Source organism: Nelumbo lutea, chromosome 5 (genome assembly GCF_056320005.1).
Source record: "Nelumbo lutea isolate HS-2025 chromosome 5, American lotus-T2T, whole genome shotgun sequence".
Lineage (NCBI taxonomy): Eukaryota > Viridiplantae > Streptophyta > Magnoliopsida > Proteales > Nelumbonaceae > Nelumbo > Nelumbo lutea.
Window position 1 is genome coordinate 52,790,347 of NC_142688.1, and position 18,611 is coordinate 52,808,957.

The window sequence follows — 18,611 nt, forward strand, 5'->3', positions numbered from 1 at the left end:
TTTTACCATGCCGCAATTGTGAATAATAGACAACAGATTTCCGTTGCAGGTTTCAAAGATGAGACTGGGGAGTTGTGCTCTGATCATCGAGATCATCGAGATGGATGGAGTCCACAATTTTAAGGCTCTGTTTGGTTCACGAGAATAGGAATTTGGAATTGGAATCGGATTGGGTTATTCCAGTTCCAACTGTTTGGTTGATCAGAGTCAGAATGTAGCTGCTGACCTCAAGCAATTGAACGAAGATAAATCTCCTAGGGTTCCTTTATTTCTAAAGACATCTGTAGTCGCAATCAAGATTCAAAATTAATATCGAAAGTATAAGTGTATTATATGATACATATTGGTTTTCAAATCATCCAAATGCCATTGAAAGGGTTCTTGGAGGCGGAGGATATGTAGGGGCTTTTGGCAAGTCTTTTTTGAAAGATTTTCTCAAAATTTTGACAGCCAAAAGATATAGTGAACTTTTGCATTAAGATCTTGACAGTCTAAAAATCGTTTGGTTAAGATGTGTCTTTTGGTGCATCTTTCCTTGAGAAGATGAATTAAAAAAAAAAATCCGAAAAGCTCCGTTTAGAGATTTCCAAAAATCACCCAAAATGGATTTCATGTTTTTTTTCAACACAACATTTTTTGGCGACTAAATCTTTTTTCAACCAAACAAGAAAAAACAAAAACATGGGCTGCCGGACTTCTAAAAAGTCCACAGCCCATGTGAAAAGGCACATCAAACGGCCCTAGTTTTAATTCATAGTACCCCCTCCTGTCTTCTTACTTAATTAACTTTGAAATGATGGCTTAAATAATAAAAAAAAAGAAAGAAGGAAAGAGCATCATAGCTTACAAACATTCAAAACCGTTTTTTGTGTTTTGCATGTAGCAAAACTTCGAAACTTGGTGGCAAAGAATTGTTCATCTCATCGTGCCAGAAGTTGAGATTAATCCAAAAATGGTGTTGATAGATTATCACTATGAAAATCATACAATTTTCATAAATTAAATAATAAAGTTGAAAAAAAATATATATGGAAGATTCATAGGACTCGTAGAAATAGGAATGTCTCTAATATTATATATTCAGCGTATTAAACAAAAGTATATATAATAAATTAGATTAATTGTTACTAATGATGGAAATGATTAAAACTGCGCCAAATAGAAAAAGAATTAATGTATAACTAATGACCCATTGACTGAGTCAAACAAGTCAATGACTCAACCAATCAGGTCATTAGGTTGTTGATCAAGCTAAAATTTATTTTATCTTATTACCTTTTTTACAGTGAAGTGATTTGGATTTAAAGAAATACCTAGGAATCCGTTCATGTAAAAGGCCAATCAATCTATCGGGTTCAACCAGAAGTTGAGAACATTGATATAAACTACGAATATAAAGATCTAAAAACTCGTTCTTTAGGTTGAAAGACAACAAATCCACTACTATACCCTCATGCAAGTACTTGTCTTAATTATATGCAAGGTTCAAAGTATGGATGAATCAGCCTGTATCAATACTTTTTTTAGGTTTTATTTATTTATTTTTTCAAAACCAGTTCAGAGGAATCGATTTAAGGCCCAACTACCTTCTGAACCAGTGTCTGACCGGATACAACCCCTGAAGGGGCATATCAGAAACCCATTAGCACAATACAGGCCGATACGTATTAATACTTTGAACCTTGCTGGTTATATGGGTTAGAGACTAATATTTTTTTCATCTGGGTTAGAGACTAATATTATTTTCATCATTTGATGTTGCAAGATACAACACATGCACACTTACTGGCCAATAGAAAAGCTTGTCCCACCTAACCTAAACCACTATTACTGGTCAATTTGCTCATAATCTTTAATATCTTCTACACCTTAAATTACTTTGAAATCGGGATATCATCTAAGACTCATGGTTCAAAGTTGTATCCTATGATAAGGTGTGATACGTATTGATAATTTGAACCTTGCTGAGATTTATTTGGGGAAACAATAACTATTTCTTAAATCAAACCCAGCCACTATCATATAATTCAAGAAGTTTTGCTGAGGTTTTATCAGGAAAAGACAAGAAGATGACAGAACTGGGCATATATGATGTTTCTTACTGTAGATGGATTCACTGATCAACTACAACTATTTTGATAAATATGATAGTATCTCCAATACATGACCTGTACATGCCTGGGATTTCAATAGATTAGCCAAAATATAATTGTACCTTGCTTTGGATCCACCAATTACATTTCAACATCTGTTAAATGGCGAGTGTCGACACTGTAGGAACTGAGGTTACAACAGGTTTTTTCTTCCCTTTTACTCCTTAGGCTTTTCACCTTTTTGTCATGTCATGACCTACCATTTGGTATTGCATATGGGTATTTTCTGAACTCCTATAGAGCTGCCAACATCATGTAATGCACTTGTCTTGTAGAATTCTTTCAGTTATGCTGACAGCACCAAGTATTAGCCCCGTATTTCATAACAGTAAAGACCAGGAAACAAATGCTCAGGGAGGTCTGGCCTGGATAGTGGTAAAGAGCTCAAAAAAGCATGTCCCATGGATCAACCATTTGTCAATGTTATCTGGGTGGCCTTTCCAATGCAACCCAACCAAACTTCCCTTTACGGAAGTCAGACAACACACGGAATGCTGCTTGATTGATATCTCCATTAAACAATTGAAGTGCTATCTTCTCAACAAATCTGAAATCCAGGAAATGTATGCGGCAGATCAATACAGATATCAAGATAAAAATTTGGGTCACGATATAGGTACTTACATTTTACCACAGAGACCATCCACATCAATTTTGTAACGGTTGTAAAGAGCTTTTGGACCTGCTAGAATGAAGAAACTGCATTTAGTACAAGATATGTTAATGTAGGAACCGAAGAGTCAAAACTTGTTCTTATCTTTGTCAGAAAACTTGAGTTCTCTGAAATATTATGTATTTTTGTATTTAAACAGTATGTTATTTTGGTCATTTTACAGGTTTATGGTAATCGGGCCTAAGAGGTTCTTTTGTCTAATCATATTTAAAATTTCAGCCATTAGTTATGAAGTTTAGAAGTTATTTTCTTTCTGTCATAAGTATGACAATGATAACTGTAATTTCTGTTTCCCTTCTGCTAGGATTGGTAACTCTAGAGTTGCAAATGATATTTGAGTAAACCTTTTACAATTATATCTTTGTAAGTGATTCCTATAAACCTTAGAGTAATCCTAGGTATCCTGAGTGACTCTGGGTTTGTTCTCTCTTCTTTCTCTTTTATTTTCTCTTTAACACTGTAAACAGTTATTACAGCCATCAACATATCAGGTGCTTTTTTCCAAGAAAAGAGTTCGACTAACATTCCTAACAGATTCAGTTAATTCAGCAAAAACATTGGAATTTTCTTGTTTCCAATTCATACAATAATACTTTTCTTCTTTGTTTTATCGATAATGTCAAAGTTTCTTCCATCAAGGTTTAATATTTTCAGTAAATACTGAATTAAATAATATTTTGAGTAACTGTTATAAATCAGTAATTCAAACCAACGAAAGAATTCCAATACATGCTTGTACAGTGAGTCACTTATCCACCACTTTCCAAAATTCTTCATTTTCCTCCAACCTAGAACAGCAATGGGAAGGAAAAAGTAGTTTTTTTACTGATAATTTGGAAGAAGTGGTTTCAAATAGATTATTTTTTATATCATTATAAATATGAACAGGAATTCAATCCCCCAGGTGTGCTTTTCTTTATAAGTAACTGTTAGAAAATTATATTGAAAATGTCAAACTATTAGCTTGCAACTCCCCTCGCTTCCCAAATAAGCAGATTCCAAAACATCTAACTTCTTCTCTGCCCCTTGCTTTACAAGCCCATCTGTCAAACTGTTATACTGAGGTATCCAGTTGAAGCTAGTTCTTAGCTCCCTCTCTGATCTCTTTGTGGTGCCAAGTGCCATTCAGATTGTGCTGTAGACACCAAATAACAACCTTTAATCCACCTCAATGATGATATTTCTACAGTTTAAAGGTTTTTCTCTTCCTAGTCTCAACAGAGCTGCTGTTAATTCTGCTCTTGTTGAGTCCCCAATCCCAATTGGCCCTGAAAACATAGCAACAATGTGTCCATCACTATTTTTTATCACACCTGACTCCTGAAATCCCAGGGTTGTGTAAACTACAACCATTATCGTTCAGCTTAAGGTAGAATGGAGGTGGAGGGTACTGTTCAGCAATGAAATATGACTTGACAAAAGTGGAATCAACCACTGTCTTCCAATTTCAGCTGAAATCATTAAAAGAGAAAGGAGTAAATACGTCCAACATCTTACCCAATGTGCTACCTTAACTGTAATATTATCAACAATTTCCTCGATACCCATTTCCTTATCCCTAATAGTCATGCATTTCTTCCAGGTTACTTTCTACCTGGCATAGAGTTGTTTGATTCTTACAAAGCTGCTGCTAGTTATAGAGCTTACGATACCAATACTGGACCAAAATGGCCCATGCATTCATTCAGAACCATAGAACCCCTATGATACAATGTGAGTCTTGCAAAGGGCTTCAAATCAATACATGTCTTCTAGATCTTCCAGGGAATTTGAAGCAACCAGAAAATGAGTTTAAAAGTCAAGAAGAAACATACCTATTGTTGGAAGCCTGGTCAACATCTGTACAAGGATTGCAGCCACATCAACGACATCATATGATCTCTCTCCAATGTCATCACAAATTGCCAGCTTTATTGCAGCTATCTGGTCACTAATCCGCATTGGGATTATACCAGGAGAGTCCAGCAACTCCAAATCTTTCCCATAACGAACCCATCTTTCCATGGAGAAAAAGGATGTAATGAATAGATAGAACATCTTTACAATAACAAAATTTCTTGTTCCACTTGACTCCCACATGCACTTTCAATGATACACAGCCCTTTAAATTGGAAGTTTTCAAATAAATGGAACAAATTGTGAATTATGCTTGTTCTTGTGTTGCTGATCAAAAACAAAAAAAAAAAATTATGTTGAGAACACTATACTGCTACTACTACTACTACACTACTACTATGTCCGTCTGAAATTTAACAGATAAAAATTACATACTTCAGTTCTCTTGTGACACCTGGCCTGGGAGCTGCTGGACACATTCGTCGTTTTAGCAAACGGTTAATTAAAGATGATTTACCCACATTTGGATATCCAACTATTCCAGCACGAACCTGTCACATAAGCAAAATGTTCTCAACATAACATACGGCCATGATTTCTAAACCCATGAGATGTCACCAGTTTTGAAACTGCATCTGAAATCATCATAGTCACAAAGAAGTTATGGTTCATATTTGATAGAAAGCAGGCTGAAGGTAGAGATATTAGTATTGTAAGGGAGATCAATGGCCCAAGCTTGAATGGAAAATATACTGCAAAAATAGTAATAGCTGTTCTATAGAGAAGAATTGATATCGGCAAGCTTACTAATTCAATAATTTAAAATGCAATTGCTTTCAACACTACGAATTCTTAGAGATATTACTACCTACAAGACTTTATATCAAAAGTGAACCCCTATAATTGGACCATTCCACCCTCAAATACCTATCTCAGATGAGACATATTTCATCATTCACTAAATAAGACACCTATGCAAGAACAAGACTTATATCTCCAATGACATTACCAGATTCAAAACCCATGTTCTTACCAGTTTCAATCACTTAACAAAGTAATTACATTTGCACATAAAATATTAATGGAGCAGGTAAGTATATAAATATTCTGAATAAATGAAAGCCCTTGTCTCAAAAGACAACAACAGAGCCATTAAAATAGTATTATCCAATAAAAAATCTTAAAACCTCACCGCACGAGGAAGTAGTCCTTTGGCTCTACGTTTGATATTCACACCACTAGCTAGTGACTTTGCAAGCCTCCCTAGCTTCATGGTGCCCTGCATTTCCAAACAAGAATTATCATATTATATTGTGCCATGTAAATAAAACTATCAAAAGAAAAATGACAAAGAGTTTCATCTACATACCATTCCTAGTTGCCCATTGGAGAAAACAACCTTTACTCCTTGTTGTGCAAAATAAGTAGCCCATGCATTTCTGTCTGCAGTAGAAATCATGTCTTCCCTATTCAGAACTAGAATTTTCTTCCTGTTGCCAAGCCAGGAATCCATCTGCCCAACAAAGATTCAGTAAAAGAAACAAAGGAGTGGACTTGAGATCACAACTATATTTCTAACTTGTAGGCCCTGAATAGTCAACTCAAAATTAACCAATATCCACATAAATGAAATAGAGAACCCCACCTGTGGATGAGTTGTGGACATAGGAATTCTTGCATCCCTCACCTCTATCACAACATCCATTAACTTGAGCTGTTCTTTAAGTTTCTTTTCTGTTTTAGCAATATGGCCAGGATACCACTGCCAAAATTAGATGTCAAAGCCCATGGCATCTTAAAGTAGGCACCACCAGCTCTAAATTAAATGATGATTATATTATGCTAGCATCTCAAAGATCAATTATGCAAGATTACGATTAGCGCCTTGTTTCTACCTGAACAGGATGCAAAGGCTTTGTCCAATGGTAAAGCTCAGCATCCAAATCAATCCAATCACTTTCTCCCTGGTAGCCTTCAAATGTATTGCTAGAATTGGCATTTTTGTCATGGTACCATCCCGGAACCTTTCCATCCACAATCTGCAATATTTTCTTTCAACTTTATGTTCCTCATGTCAACTGAGAAAATGAGTCTGTGTGTGTATGTGAAAGTAAATAAAAGATTGAATTTAAATATGAGAAAAAGACAAGATGATAAGATGTACTGCCATTCAATAAAAAGGGTTCCATGTTTCTTATCTATGGTACAATTAAAAGGTGTATATTCTATTTATATATCATCTCATGTCTCAAAGATAACACTATTCCACTCACTATAACAATTTCTTAAGATTCAAACTTCTGTGTTGTTCAGTATGGAGGACAAAAAGATCATCCACCAACTTAATAATAAACTCTGGATAGCTTTCCTTCCTTTTTATCTTATCTTTAAATACCAGACATCTCTTGCCTTTTAAATTCAATTATTACTTTATATGGTTTGCTAACATATTGGGATGGGGGCAGAGGAGGGGAAGATATTATCTCTCCAAACTCTTCACTAAAAATGAATTGACACATTGCCAGGAATCATGCAGTGTTGCTCAAAAATGATTTGACACATTAAAGGTATGATCAAAATGGAGGAGGAAATGGAAAACCAGATTTTCACGTGAGAGAAATAACATATACTGGTTCAATACATCCCTCTATCTCCATATTAAATGGTTGATTGTTAGAACGTACTCCAACACTAGTTGTATAAAAAAGGAGATTTTTTTGTTGGCATATTTTTTACGAATATGCATTCTCACTACAAGTAAGATATGGTATAAAGACATTTTCTTGATAAATAATGAGATATTATTTTATTGATTGCCATGAAAAAAAGAAAAAGAAAACCATCCAGGCTAGGTAGCAGGACCAATACAAACCAGCCACAAGCTGAACAAACTAACAACATAAAAATTATAACAGTATATTACAACAGAACCCCAGGACCAGGCATTCCCCAAATACTCTCTTGATTTGTTACACCAGATCTCGCCAATCTGTCACCTACAGAATTAGCCAATCTAGGAATCCACCTGAATGAGCAATTCAAGCTGCTTCCCACAACCTTAGCCTCCCTTACCAAAGATCTAAATCTCCAAGGGGATTCTTTCTACCATTGAATTTATCCAAGAAATTACAACTTGGCAATCACCTTCAACAATCATAATTATCCATCTTTGTTGTGCCAAAAATTTTAGACGTTGAATCAGTGACAATACTTCAGCTTTCAAAAATTGCCAAACCCTGCAGCACCTGAGTAGCTTAACAAAATGGACCCCTTGCCATTCCTTACCACCCCTCCCATGCTGGAGCCACCAGGGATGCCTAAATAGCACCCATCAAAATTGAGTTTGAGTCTACCAGCCTCAGGAGGATGCCAACAGATCAACCTTGGTGGTTTTCTAAAAGATTCACAGAGAAAAGCTCCTTTGAGCTAGCATTCCGTGCTCTTCTATCCTCCCTTCCAGACTCCAGTGAAAGAGCTAACATGGGAATAAGGATATTAGCTTCCCAATCATTCATAATGACATATGAAGAAGGCTCCATATAATTCAATTATTACCACATATTTGTAGCATTCCTGAAATGTCACCTCAAGGAGTCTGCTACTGCCATGCAAACTTTTCTTATGAAGACTATTGTCACACCACCTAGCTTAACTAAAAGGCACATGATTTTTGAAAGTGAACATCAAATTCTCTCAGTGTTTAAGATGTGATGTCATACGCTAGGGCATTATGGTTCCGATAATGTTATAAAAAAATACAATCTTAAAAAGTTTCACCTCGTCTGCTCCAAGCTGTTAACAGCATCAAGAACAAAGGGCATTTTTTTATCAACAACAAAAACTTTATTAAAACAAAGGGCATTCTTCTAGCCCACAAGTCTATAGAAGGCCCTATATTTTGTTCAAGGATAGAATCTACTCCAGTAAGTCCAACTTTTGGACAAGTTATGGACAACTTATATGGGAACCAAAAATTTTCATTTGTCAATAATTTAAGTGACATTCTTTATTTAGTAATTTTCTAAGGGTTTCTTTTTAAACATGTTTGGTTTCCTTGTGTACTCTGTTTTCCAAATTAGTGAAACAACACTGAAGCTCATCTACAACTAAAATATATGGTAATCTCAAACAAACTAAATTCTGTTTCCAGAAGCACTTTCTAAAAACTTGCTCAGCCCATATGGTACATGAATTCTGCCATGGAATTGACACCCTCCAAAATTTTGAACATAGCAATTTCCTGACAAGACATTCAATAAAATTTTTGATCATATTCCGAGAAGAGTTGTGTGGCAGGAATAAATTTGGAACAGGAGGAGCTAGAGTAAGTAGCAAAGTCTTTAGGTTGCCTGATAACTGTTTGTCCTTTGAAATACCTTGGGATGCCACTAGGAGACAATCCAAAAGAAAGCAGGTTTTGGAACCCAGTTGTGGAAATGTGTTCTAAGAGATGGGCTGCCTGGAAGAGAAATTATATTTCAATGGGAGGTAGAATTACACTGATATAGAAAATTTTCCGGTCTATTATTTAGGGTGTTTAAAATGCCATGGAGGGAAGTGATGAAGCTAGAAAAGTTTATGAGAGATTTTTTGTGGAAGCCAGGGGAAGGTAGAAAGGATCATTTGATCAAATGGGATGTAGTGTGTAAAAGTAAAGATGAAGGGGGTCTAGGCACAGGAAACTTAAACAAGAAAAATTCCTCTTTATTAGGTAAATGGCTTTGGAGGTGGACTCTAGAGAGGGGAAGATTGTGGCAAGAGGTGATTGGTAGTATCCATGGTTCTGCAGGCAATGGTTGGGATGCTGGGGTATCATTGAGGGCTAGTTTGGCGTCTCCTTGGAAATCTATTTGTGGAATGCTTCCTCAGTTCCTATGGCAAATTAGGTATGATGTTTGTTCTAGAGAAAAGGTTCTTTTCGGGAGGACCTTTGGATTGGTAATTCAACCCTTAAAGATTTGTTCCCCTCTTTGTGTTCTCTTTCTTTGTTTAAAAAAGAACCTGTCTTTCACTCTGTTTCCCTCTCTGAGTTGACTGGGTTAAGCTGGAACTTAGGGTTAAGAAGAAATTTAAGGGACCTTGAATCAGAAAGGGCAACCTCATTGTTACAAAGTCTTGATTCTGTTGTCCTGGATTTTTCTAAATCAGATGGTCGGATTTGGATTCCACACCCCAGAGGTCTTTTTCTCTTGTGACTCCTTCTCTTTCTTGTTTTTAGACCCAAACTCTCTTCCTTGTCCTACTGATGAAATCTGGTCTAAACCTATTCCTCCCAAAGTTGGGAGGAATAGGGTGGTTGAAGGAATTGAAGGCAACTCTAAACTAGACATAGGGTGGTTGAAGGAATCTGAAACTGTAATTTGGAAATACAAAGAATCTATTAAAAGATTTAAGTGGCTGGTCAGAGATATGACAATTTCAGTCCAACGGGAAAGGCAGTCAGCTAACCGGAAGGCTGATTTCTCTGCAAAACAGGGGGTGCATAAGTCTGAATTATTCTAGGCTCAGTTGTAATCTGTTTATATGGCTGGGGCTGCATCTCGCGCCTCTGCTGGATGTACTCTGTAATCATGTAATACTTAATTATGCTCTAATCAAATTTCTATCATTTATCAAAAAAACAATAATTTTTTTTATCAATACCATTCAATCCATTTTCTGACAATTAAATGCCAAAAGAGATTCGTAATGGCCATAAGTCAGGGATATCGTCCTGGATTTAATAACTTAGAAGATGTAGCCTTTAAAGGAAATTAACCCGAGTTTAAAACTCAAACGAACACAACGGAACTTTGAAACTTCACTATGGCATGGACGATTAAATAGATTATCAAATCCTTGGACGAAGAAATTACGATTTAGCATAACCGAGTGATTTCAGGACTAACGAATCAGTTGTGCATGCATCATCTATTGAACTAGTCAAATTCTCAGGAGAATGATTCAGTCCTATCTTGGTTGAAACCCTGGGACAGTACTGTCTAGTCCCTTGTAAGATTGCACTACTTTGGGATGCTTCGAAATCTGCAAGAAGAAATTCTGTGGATGCGAGATTCCAATCGTTTAGCAATATTGAAACCAAGCAAATTGCTTAAACAAATTGATTTTCTGGCATTTTCAAAATGGTAAACATAAGACTTGATCGTACATCCTCCCCTGTATACTTTGCCAACTTCAACACAATCAAATAAGGATGAAGAGACCAAATGAAGCAACCTATGCCCATCTGTAACAGATTCTCACAGAATTTAAAAACAACCATAACGAGATAAGTACAACTCAAATGTTCCGTAACTGAAGCATTTCACATACAAACTGACATATTCTGAATTGGAAATGGAGAGTACCTAAATCAAATTTGACTTAGAATTTTGAAATATATTGAAGAAGCAGTTCATCAACGAAAAATGGAACAAATAGTAATTGAAAGAAGTCTTCTATACTACTGAATATCTTACCTGAATAGAGGGGAGGGGTGAAGGAGAAACTGATGCAAGAGCAGTTGCTAACGATTTGCTTCGACTGCGGAGAGGGTGAGGTGAGATTGTTGTACTGGGGAGCCATAAACCCGATAGTTGAACTGCCATGGCTGCTTGATTGGAGCCTGTGCAGCTGTGCTGTATCCGAACGAGAGATTGGGTGGAGAGAGAGGATAAGGAAAACTGACTAGTGTTCGAAAAAAAAATAAATAAAAACCAACCTGGAACTGAACCGTTGTTGCCTCCGGGTCGCGGGGTCATCGATTCAACCGTCCGATCCGGAGGCTGAACCGTTTTAGGTCTAATTTATATTTTTATTTCTGTTTTACTTTTAGGGAAAATCTATGATGTGGGAAGATATGGCATGAAAAGAATTTTGATAAATCAAAACCCATCCATGAATTTTGATAAATAATACCTTATTTGCTACAATGTTTATGATTCCAGTTTATTAGTCATTTGTTTTTCGGATGCCATATCTTTTTCATATAATAGTCAAATCCTTTTTTTATAAAATTGAGATTTGAGATTAAAAAAGCACTTTTCTTCAAAAAAACAAAAACATCAAAGATTATCCCAATCGTACAACCAAGCACAAAGTAATGGTGAACAGTTCAACCACCAACATCGAAATGATTTTGACAAATGACAAATTTTAGAAGAACAGAAACTAAAAATAGGATTAGATGACGATTTGATCGGACAACAATCGAAGTCAATGGTGGGTTACAAACATAACAACTAGCATGAGCCCAAACTACCATAAAACACTAAGGCTCTAATTACTAGTGACCATGGGTTAGACCATGGGCCAGGCTAAGGCTAGCCCAACCTAAAAGCCTAGACATATGGGCCCGACCTCAGCTTCTTTTATTTGGGCCAAGCCTAACTCTTATGCTCAAAACTTCAAATGAGACATATTGGCTAGGGGTGAGCAAATGATAAGTTTTCTACCTGGAATCATATGGAACCAATCTTGAACTAACCCTATCTAATTTATTATTGAGTAGGGTTTGGTTCCAAATTATTGAACCCCCTCGCCCCCTCCCCCCACCCCACCTAGGTTGGTTCTAAAGTTTAGGATTTTACCCTACTTGAACAGGCTGGAGAACCGACCTTGGTTGACCTTATTGGAATTAGCCTTGATTGGCCTTGGTGGGACCAACCTTAGAACTGAAATTTTCTTGAAATAAATCTCAAAATAACTTGAAGATGTGAAGATTTGAACCAAAGCACTCATGATTATTGATGAGGGGTGATTTGGCCCGACCTACTAATAGCGGACACGTGAATGCAACCTGCTAACTGGACTATGACTAGGTGTTTCCTACCACATTAGCATTTCCTGTCACCTTGGTGAGCTAGGCCACCTCGGGTGTCTTGGGCACCTCGGCAAGGACCGAGGTCCAAGTAGTTTGGGATGGCCCAACCAACTGAGGTGACACGTAGCGGACTTCTAGAAGTATGTCAACTGTCTCTAAGATCTTCGGGATCACGCCACATGATTGTAGGTCTTATCCTCATCCCGCCCGGATCGGATGGACACGATAAGCCTTATCAGCTAGCAAGTTATCCACCTGCTAGGGCGGAACGGACTCCTAACGGCGTAGGCCGAGGATGTCAGAGGTGTTTCGTGAGAACCGTAGAAGCTCATCTATATAAGGGCACCAGCCCTTGTAACCCAGGTACGTGCGATTTACTGCTTACTAGCTTTCATACTCTCAAGCTTTCAGCTCGCACACAATCAAGTTCTAACTTAAGCATTGAAGCGACCATGCTGGGTTAGCCATCCCGGGCTCTCTGATCTTTCCTGTCTTGCAGTTCGACTAGCCAGCTAGACCTGTTCATGGGTCAGGTGGCCCAACAGGCCGGCCCAGCCCCCAAACGGGCTTGAACAGGCTTTTTGGCCCACGGGCTTAACCTCAAGCCAAAAAGCCTGACCCGCATAAAATTCAAGCCGGGCTCGAGCTTTGCCAAAATAGCCCAGCTTGGCCCGACCTATAATTAAACCTAAGTAAAAACCCTATGTGATGTCCATTTGAATAATTATTTATTTATTTATTTAAGAAGGTTGTTGATTCACTTGTAGGCCCATTGTTCATTTAAATAGGGGAAAAAACATCTGAATTAAAATAGATAATGTCCATTTGAATAGGGAAAAAATTGAATTTCTTTTACTAGGTTGGGCTTCGGGCTCGGGCTCAGGCCTAACATTTTTCTGTTAATAAAGAGTAAAAGCTTGGCTCGGCCCATGAACAGGTCTATGGCCAACTAAGCAATCGACATTCGAACTGCCATCCAGCTCACCCTATTATCATCTATTGGTGTAGTAAATGAGCAAAAATAGTTTAGTTTGTATTAAATAATACATATTTTTAAAACCATAAAATAATAGTTTTTAAAATATAAACAAAATTTGTTTTAGAGATGTTAAAGGATTTGTGGAATATGATGCTAAAAAACCAAATGAACATATATTCTTTAAATTAGCAATTCAAGAACATGTTGTTGGTTTCAATTTTGAAAACCAAAAATACATCTATACTATATATAAAAGTGTGAATGCAATGTGAAACTTTTTTTGGACTAAAATTACCCAATACTTCTTTGTTTGAAAAGGGGTATGAAAACCATTTTGTTACATTTTTAATGCCAGCTTTAATGGCTACTAAATGCCCATAATTGTGTATTTAGTCCATATCTAATGGTAAAGTTGAAAATGTAACTTCAATTATTATTTCCCACCTCATTTAATCATCTTTCATTAAGATTTATACTTAAATTATTAACTCTCAGTTTCTCTTATTAAATTAGATCTGTATCAATATTTTTAATATTATAAACCCATATATTTTAAAAATGGTTCAAAAACAAAACCATTTTTAATCCAAGTGGTGGTTAAGAAATTCAACCTTCCGAATCAAATTGATCAACCTACTAAGTCGTAGTTAGGTAATAAAAGTTTTAAAATAAAAATAAATATAGAAACTTACAAAAAATGTAAAAAAAATTAGACACATTTATGATATTTTTATTAATTAATTAAGAAAATAAGTGTAATAAACAAGAATTAATTTTTATTGGTAATGAGAATGAAATATATAATTTAGAACTGATCAAAAATGAAATTATTTTACTATTTGGCAAAGATCAATAATTAATATTTTGGGTCAAACATGTTAACCTTTAATGTCATAAACAAATAATAAAAGTTAATAAAATATAAAAATAGAAAAACAATAAAGAATACATAAAATTTTCAAAGAAAACATTTATGCACATGTATAATATCATATATTTATCATATTATACAAAAAGTAAATGTGAAATATTCGAATTATTTTTATATACATAAATACAAAAAAAAAGTTATAGAAAAAATGAATACATCTATAATTTTATATTTACACTACTATTAAAAATATGAATAAGATTGTGGAATATTCTTTTCACTAAATACTCATTTTTGAATTTAGTCTCTATTATTTATGAGGTCTAAATTGTAAATTGGAGTACACATTTTTATCCCATTCAATTCTCTCTATTTAAATCTTACATTTTTTTTATAAATGAATGAAAAAAGATACATAAAAAAGATTAAATAATACAAAAAGAAGAATCTAACCAATAAAGTAGACTTACCAATGATACTTGAAACTTCACAACTTGATCCGATTATCATATATTTGGATGAGGTGTTTATGTAATCCTATTTGAATGTTCAATCTACATCCGATTAATAATAAAATAACAAAAACTAAAAACATATTACTATCATTATCATCACCTAGAATTACCATGTACAAAACACATGCACATTTACTATAAGAGCACGGTTTGTCGTGTTTGATTTCAAATAAGCTGATTTTGTTTTTATTAGAACTATTTTTGATATATTTTTTAAACTCAAAAAAAAATCACTATAAAAAATCTCTCCTAAATGTTCATCATCACCATCATCTAAACCTTGTTGCAAATATGTGGAGTTGGGTACGTGAATTTCTTGTCATTCTGCTTTGTTTAGTGTCTAATCCATTAAATCCTCATCATTTTTTTACCACTTCATCCGATGCCCTTATCGGTATGCCTCTTATTCTTCTCAGCTCTTCAACTTAAGACAGTCATATCTTGTTAGGGGTATTTACATAATTCCACTTTTTTTTTTTTTTTTTTTTTTTTTTTTTGCAATAGGAAGATGCATTACCACGTATAGCAACCTCATATTACCAGAGACAACATTTTATGACCAATAAGGAAAATTGTTTATTTGATTGATTTTCAAAGACTAATACATAGATTTTTATGACAATAAATTAGGATACTCAGGTCATATAACATGAAAGCCTTAAGATGTAGAATTTAGATTAATTGGAATCAATGATGAAGTTCCACACCAATAATAAATTCATGGGCCCCATTGTAAAAGGTTGGGTCCCATTTATTTTATTACTAACATGAAACCTGAACAGCCATCTCCTTCAGCTAAACCTTGCTCTAAGATGTATATAGATGGGCTTATTTACTGCTTTTTTAACTGGTAGAATAATAGGTGACAAATTATTAAAAGAGAGAAAAATATGTAAATTTTCTTAATAAAAATTTACATTATGAGAATAAGTTAGATATAAAAAATATAGAAATAGAATTTTAATATATTTTGTAATATAAAATATTAATATACCTGTTTTTGTCTTTGATATTGCTTGAAGTAATTCGCTTTTCCTTCATGCCATTTTCTTGATTTGACTCATCAAAAAAGCACTAAGAGAGAATAGAGTGCCAAAAAAATTAACATTACTAATAATAAATTGATTCAATGAAGAAATACTAATTAGTGTCAATGCACAAAGGTTGCAAATCAAAGCATTGCTTTCATGAGCCCGGATCTCCAGAAAGCAAAAAGTCTGAGAGCACAACATCCAATCGCACATGAGGAGTATGTCTTGTACATATGTATTAAATTCATGGGAAGATGTTCTGAATGTGCGGTTGGACGCCCATGTTTTAAGAATATTCATAGAGCTTTTACTTTCAGGAGATACCATCACTACTTTCATCAATATGGTCTTGAGTATTATGGAGATATTCCTGATTATATAATTCAGTAACCAATTTCTAATTCCTATTTTGTTTGATCAAGCAGTGTAAAGTAAAGCACATTTGAGATTGGAGAGCAAGAGATAACCTGGTAACCTTTGCTATATTATATTATTGGATCTTGGTCTGATAATAATTCATAAAAGGGAGAGATGAGGATGCCATCCATAGAATTAGAGTTTGATAGACAAAAGATCCCAAGTCTCTATTAAAACAAGCCAGTGACCGTATCAACTGACCACCTTTGTAGACTAACATGCTTATTATATAAGTCTTGTCTTACTAGGGTTAAATCAACACACAAGTCATTGCCCTAGAATAGTTGGAACTCTTGAATTTAAATACTTCAGCCTCAGGAAAGAGTTAATTAGAGCTTCAAGGCAGGAAAGAGTTATTAGGGCGCCTAATACAAAGAAACCAATTTGGATATAGGTATATCCAAATTTGATTCTATTTATTCAAATTCAAATCGGATCTTATCCATTAGTTTCAAATTTAATTTAGAATACAATAAGATATTGAAATGTTATACATCATTAATAAAATTAACAAAAAATAACTTTGATATTGTATTTCATGAACAAAATGAATTGAAATCAAATCAGATTATCAAATTAGATAGGTGTGGATCTATTGAAAAAAATAAACAGATGAAATTCCAGCCATCCTAATGGGATTAAATCCAAATTTGAATTTTTTGATACTTGATTCGAATTTGAATTTGGACAAACATACCATTTGCAGCCCTAGGAAGAGTGAGTGATTGTAGATATGCTAAACTTCATCCGTCCCTTTTTTTTTCTTACTTCAGAAAGAGGCCTTGCCCCTTTCACTTTTGTTTTTGTTAAAGTTGCCCTTTCATTTTAGAAAGCTTTCTTATTTTTATGATTTCTTTTCTTTTCTTTCTTTCTTTATTTTTTTTTTTTGAATAGAGACATCAATTTCTTCTCCTTCATTTTGAGTTTCTTTTTTTCTTTTTTCCATTTCATTTTGTGGGATGGGAATAAGGATTTCCATTACTTCAACTTCATTTCTATGTTTTTTTTTTTTTTTTTTTCTCTACGGGGGCATTCTTTTTTACCATGTTCTTTTTTCAGATCAATGTGGGGACCAAGGAAAGTTTAATTTTCTAGGTATCACTTAACTAGGTAAACCCATATCCTAGGTGGGTAAATAACTTTCCCATATGGGGGAAAAGATTCCAACACTTAAATGAGAAAAAAATGTCCCATTTAATAATGGATTTTTATGACTAAAATGGTCATTTTCTTTTTTACTTGGAAAATAAAAAAAAAACAAGAGTAAATACATTTATCTGGGTAAGTGCTTCCTAAGAAAAACTTACCCAGATAAACTACATTTACCCGGATAAGTAACTTACCGAAAAACGAATGGGGCCTAAGTTTTAACCTTCTTTTTTGGGGGACAAAAACAGAGGTTCCTACATCCTATCCTTCTCTACAAATGGAAGTTGAGTGGGCACGACCCAAGCTTGGACAACCTAAATCTGAAATTTTACACCAACGGGACTCAAGTTTTCAGACCTTGAGCTGGACCTCACCTCAAATCTCCGGATGGTCCTATCCCAACCCTAGCGTTGCCTGAACCCTACCTAACATACATCATATAAATTAGGACCAATAAGCCTCCGTGATCAGTCCAAACCTGGCATAGGCATCAACCCAATTCAAAATTACTTGTTATTTTACTGTCCAAAGGAAAACATTGAGTGCTCTGAGAAAATGAGTAGTGTGTGTGGATTAATCTTCTGAGCCCCGCTCACTACTCCACACTTTTGTAAGTGTTTAGGACTGCAGTGTGGATGGTATAGATGTGTTGTGAGAAAAAAAATCTTAGTCATATATTGCAGAACTTTATAAAATGTTTGAATATATCGTCATTATTGTGATATGAACTGATCCACAATATTAAGTGTACATGAGAAATTGTGAGATAGGACGGACCAATCCTCAGTATTATGTGGATCAATCCATACTACAATCTTAAAAAGAATCAAAACACCCACTAAATTACTTAGCTGTAATCATCTATGGATCCCTCCTGATGTACAACAAGCTAAGATCTAGTGACTAGTCCTTGGAGAATGTTGACTGGTCTTCTTTGATCAGACTCATAGTTTTCAAGACACCAATGTGAGGCTGGGCGACAGGGGGGCACCTTGTCGCCTAGTCGCCTAGGCGATGGATTTCTTTAATAAATATCCATAATTTTCACAAGTATAAACTTTATGTTCAAGTATAGAAAATCAACATATCCCAACATATTCATGAGAAGAAAGAGAAGAAATAAAAGAAAATTCAAAAAATATAGGGGCTGAACCCCTATTTCTGTTATAAGAAAAGAAGAAAAGAA

General features: G+C 35.0%; 1 protein-coding gene across 1 annotated transcript; it reads right to left on the reverse strand.

The window, feature by feature from the left end:
* Positions 1-2,070: 2,070 nt before the first annotated feature.
* EMB3129 (GTP-binding family protein) lies at positions 2,071-11,321 on the reverse strand. The gene is made up of 9 exons (XM_088943343.1): positions 11,121-11,321; positions 6,558-6,701; positions 6,308-6,424; positions 6,032-6,175; positions 5,855-5,941; positions 5,098-5,213; positions 4,641-4,822; positions 2,778-2,835; positions 2,071-2,700 (listed from the first exon to the last, which is right to left on the reverse strand). Exons 1-9 carry the CDS (start codon positions 11,247-11,249, stop codon positions 2,577-2,579), a joined length of 1,101 nt encoding a protein of 366 aa, XP_088799469.1. The 5' UTR covers positions 11,250-11,321; the 3' UTR covers positions 2,071-2,576.
* Between the last annotated feature and the right edge of the window lie 7,290 nt (positions 11,322-18,611).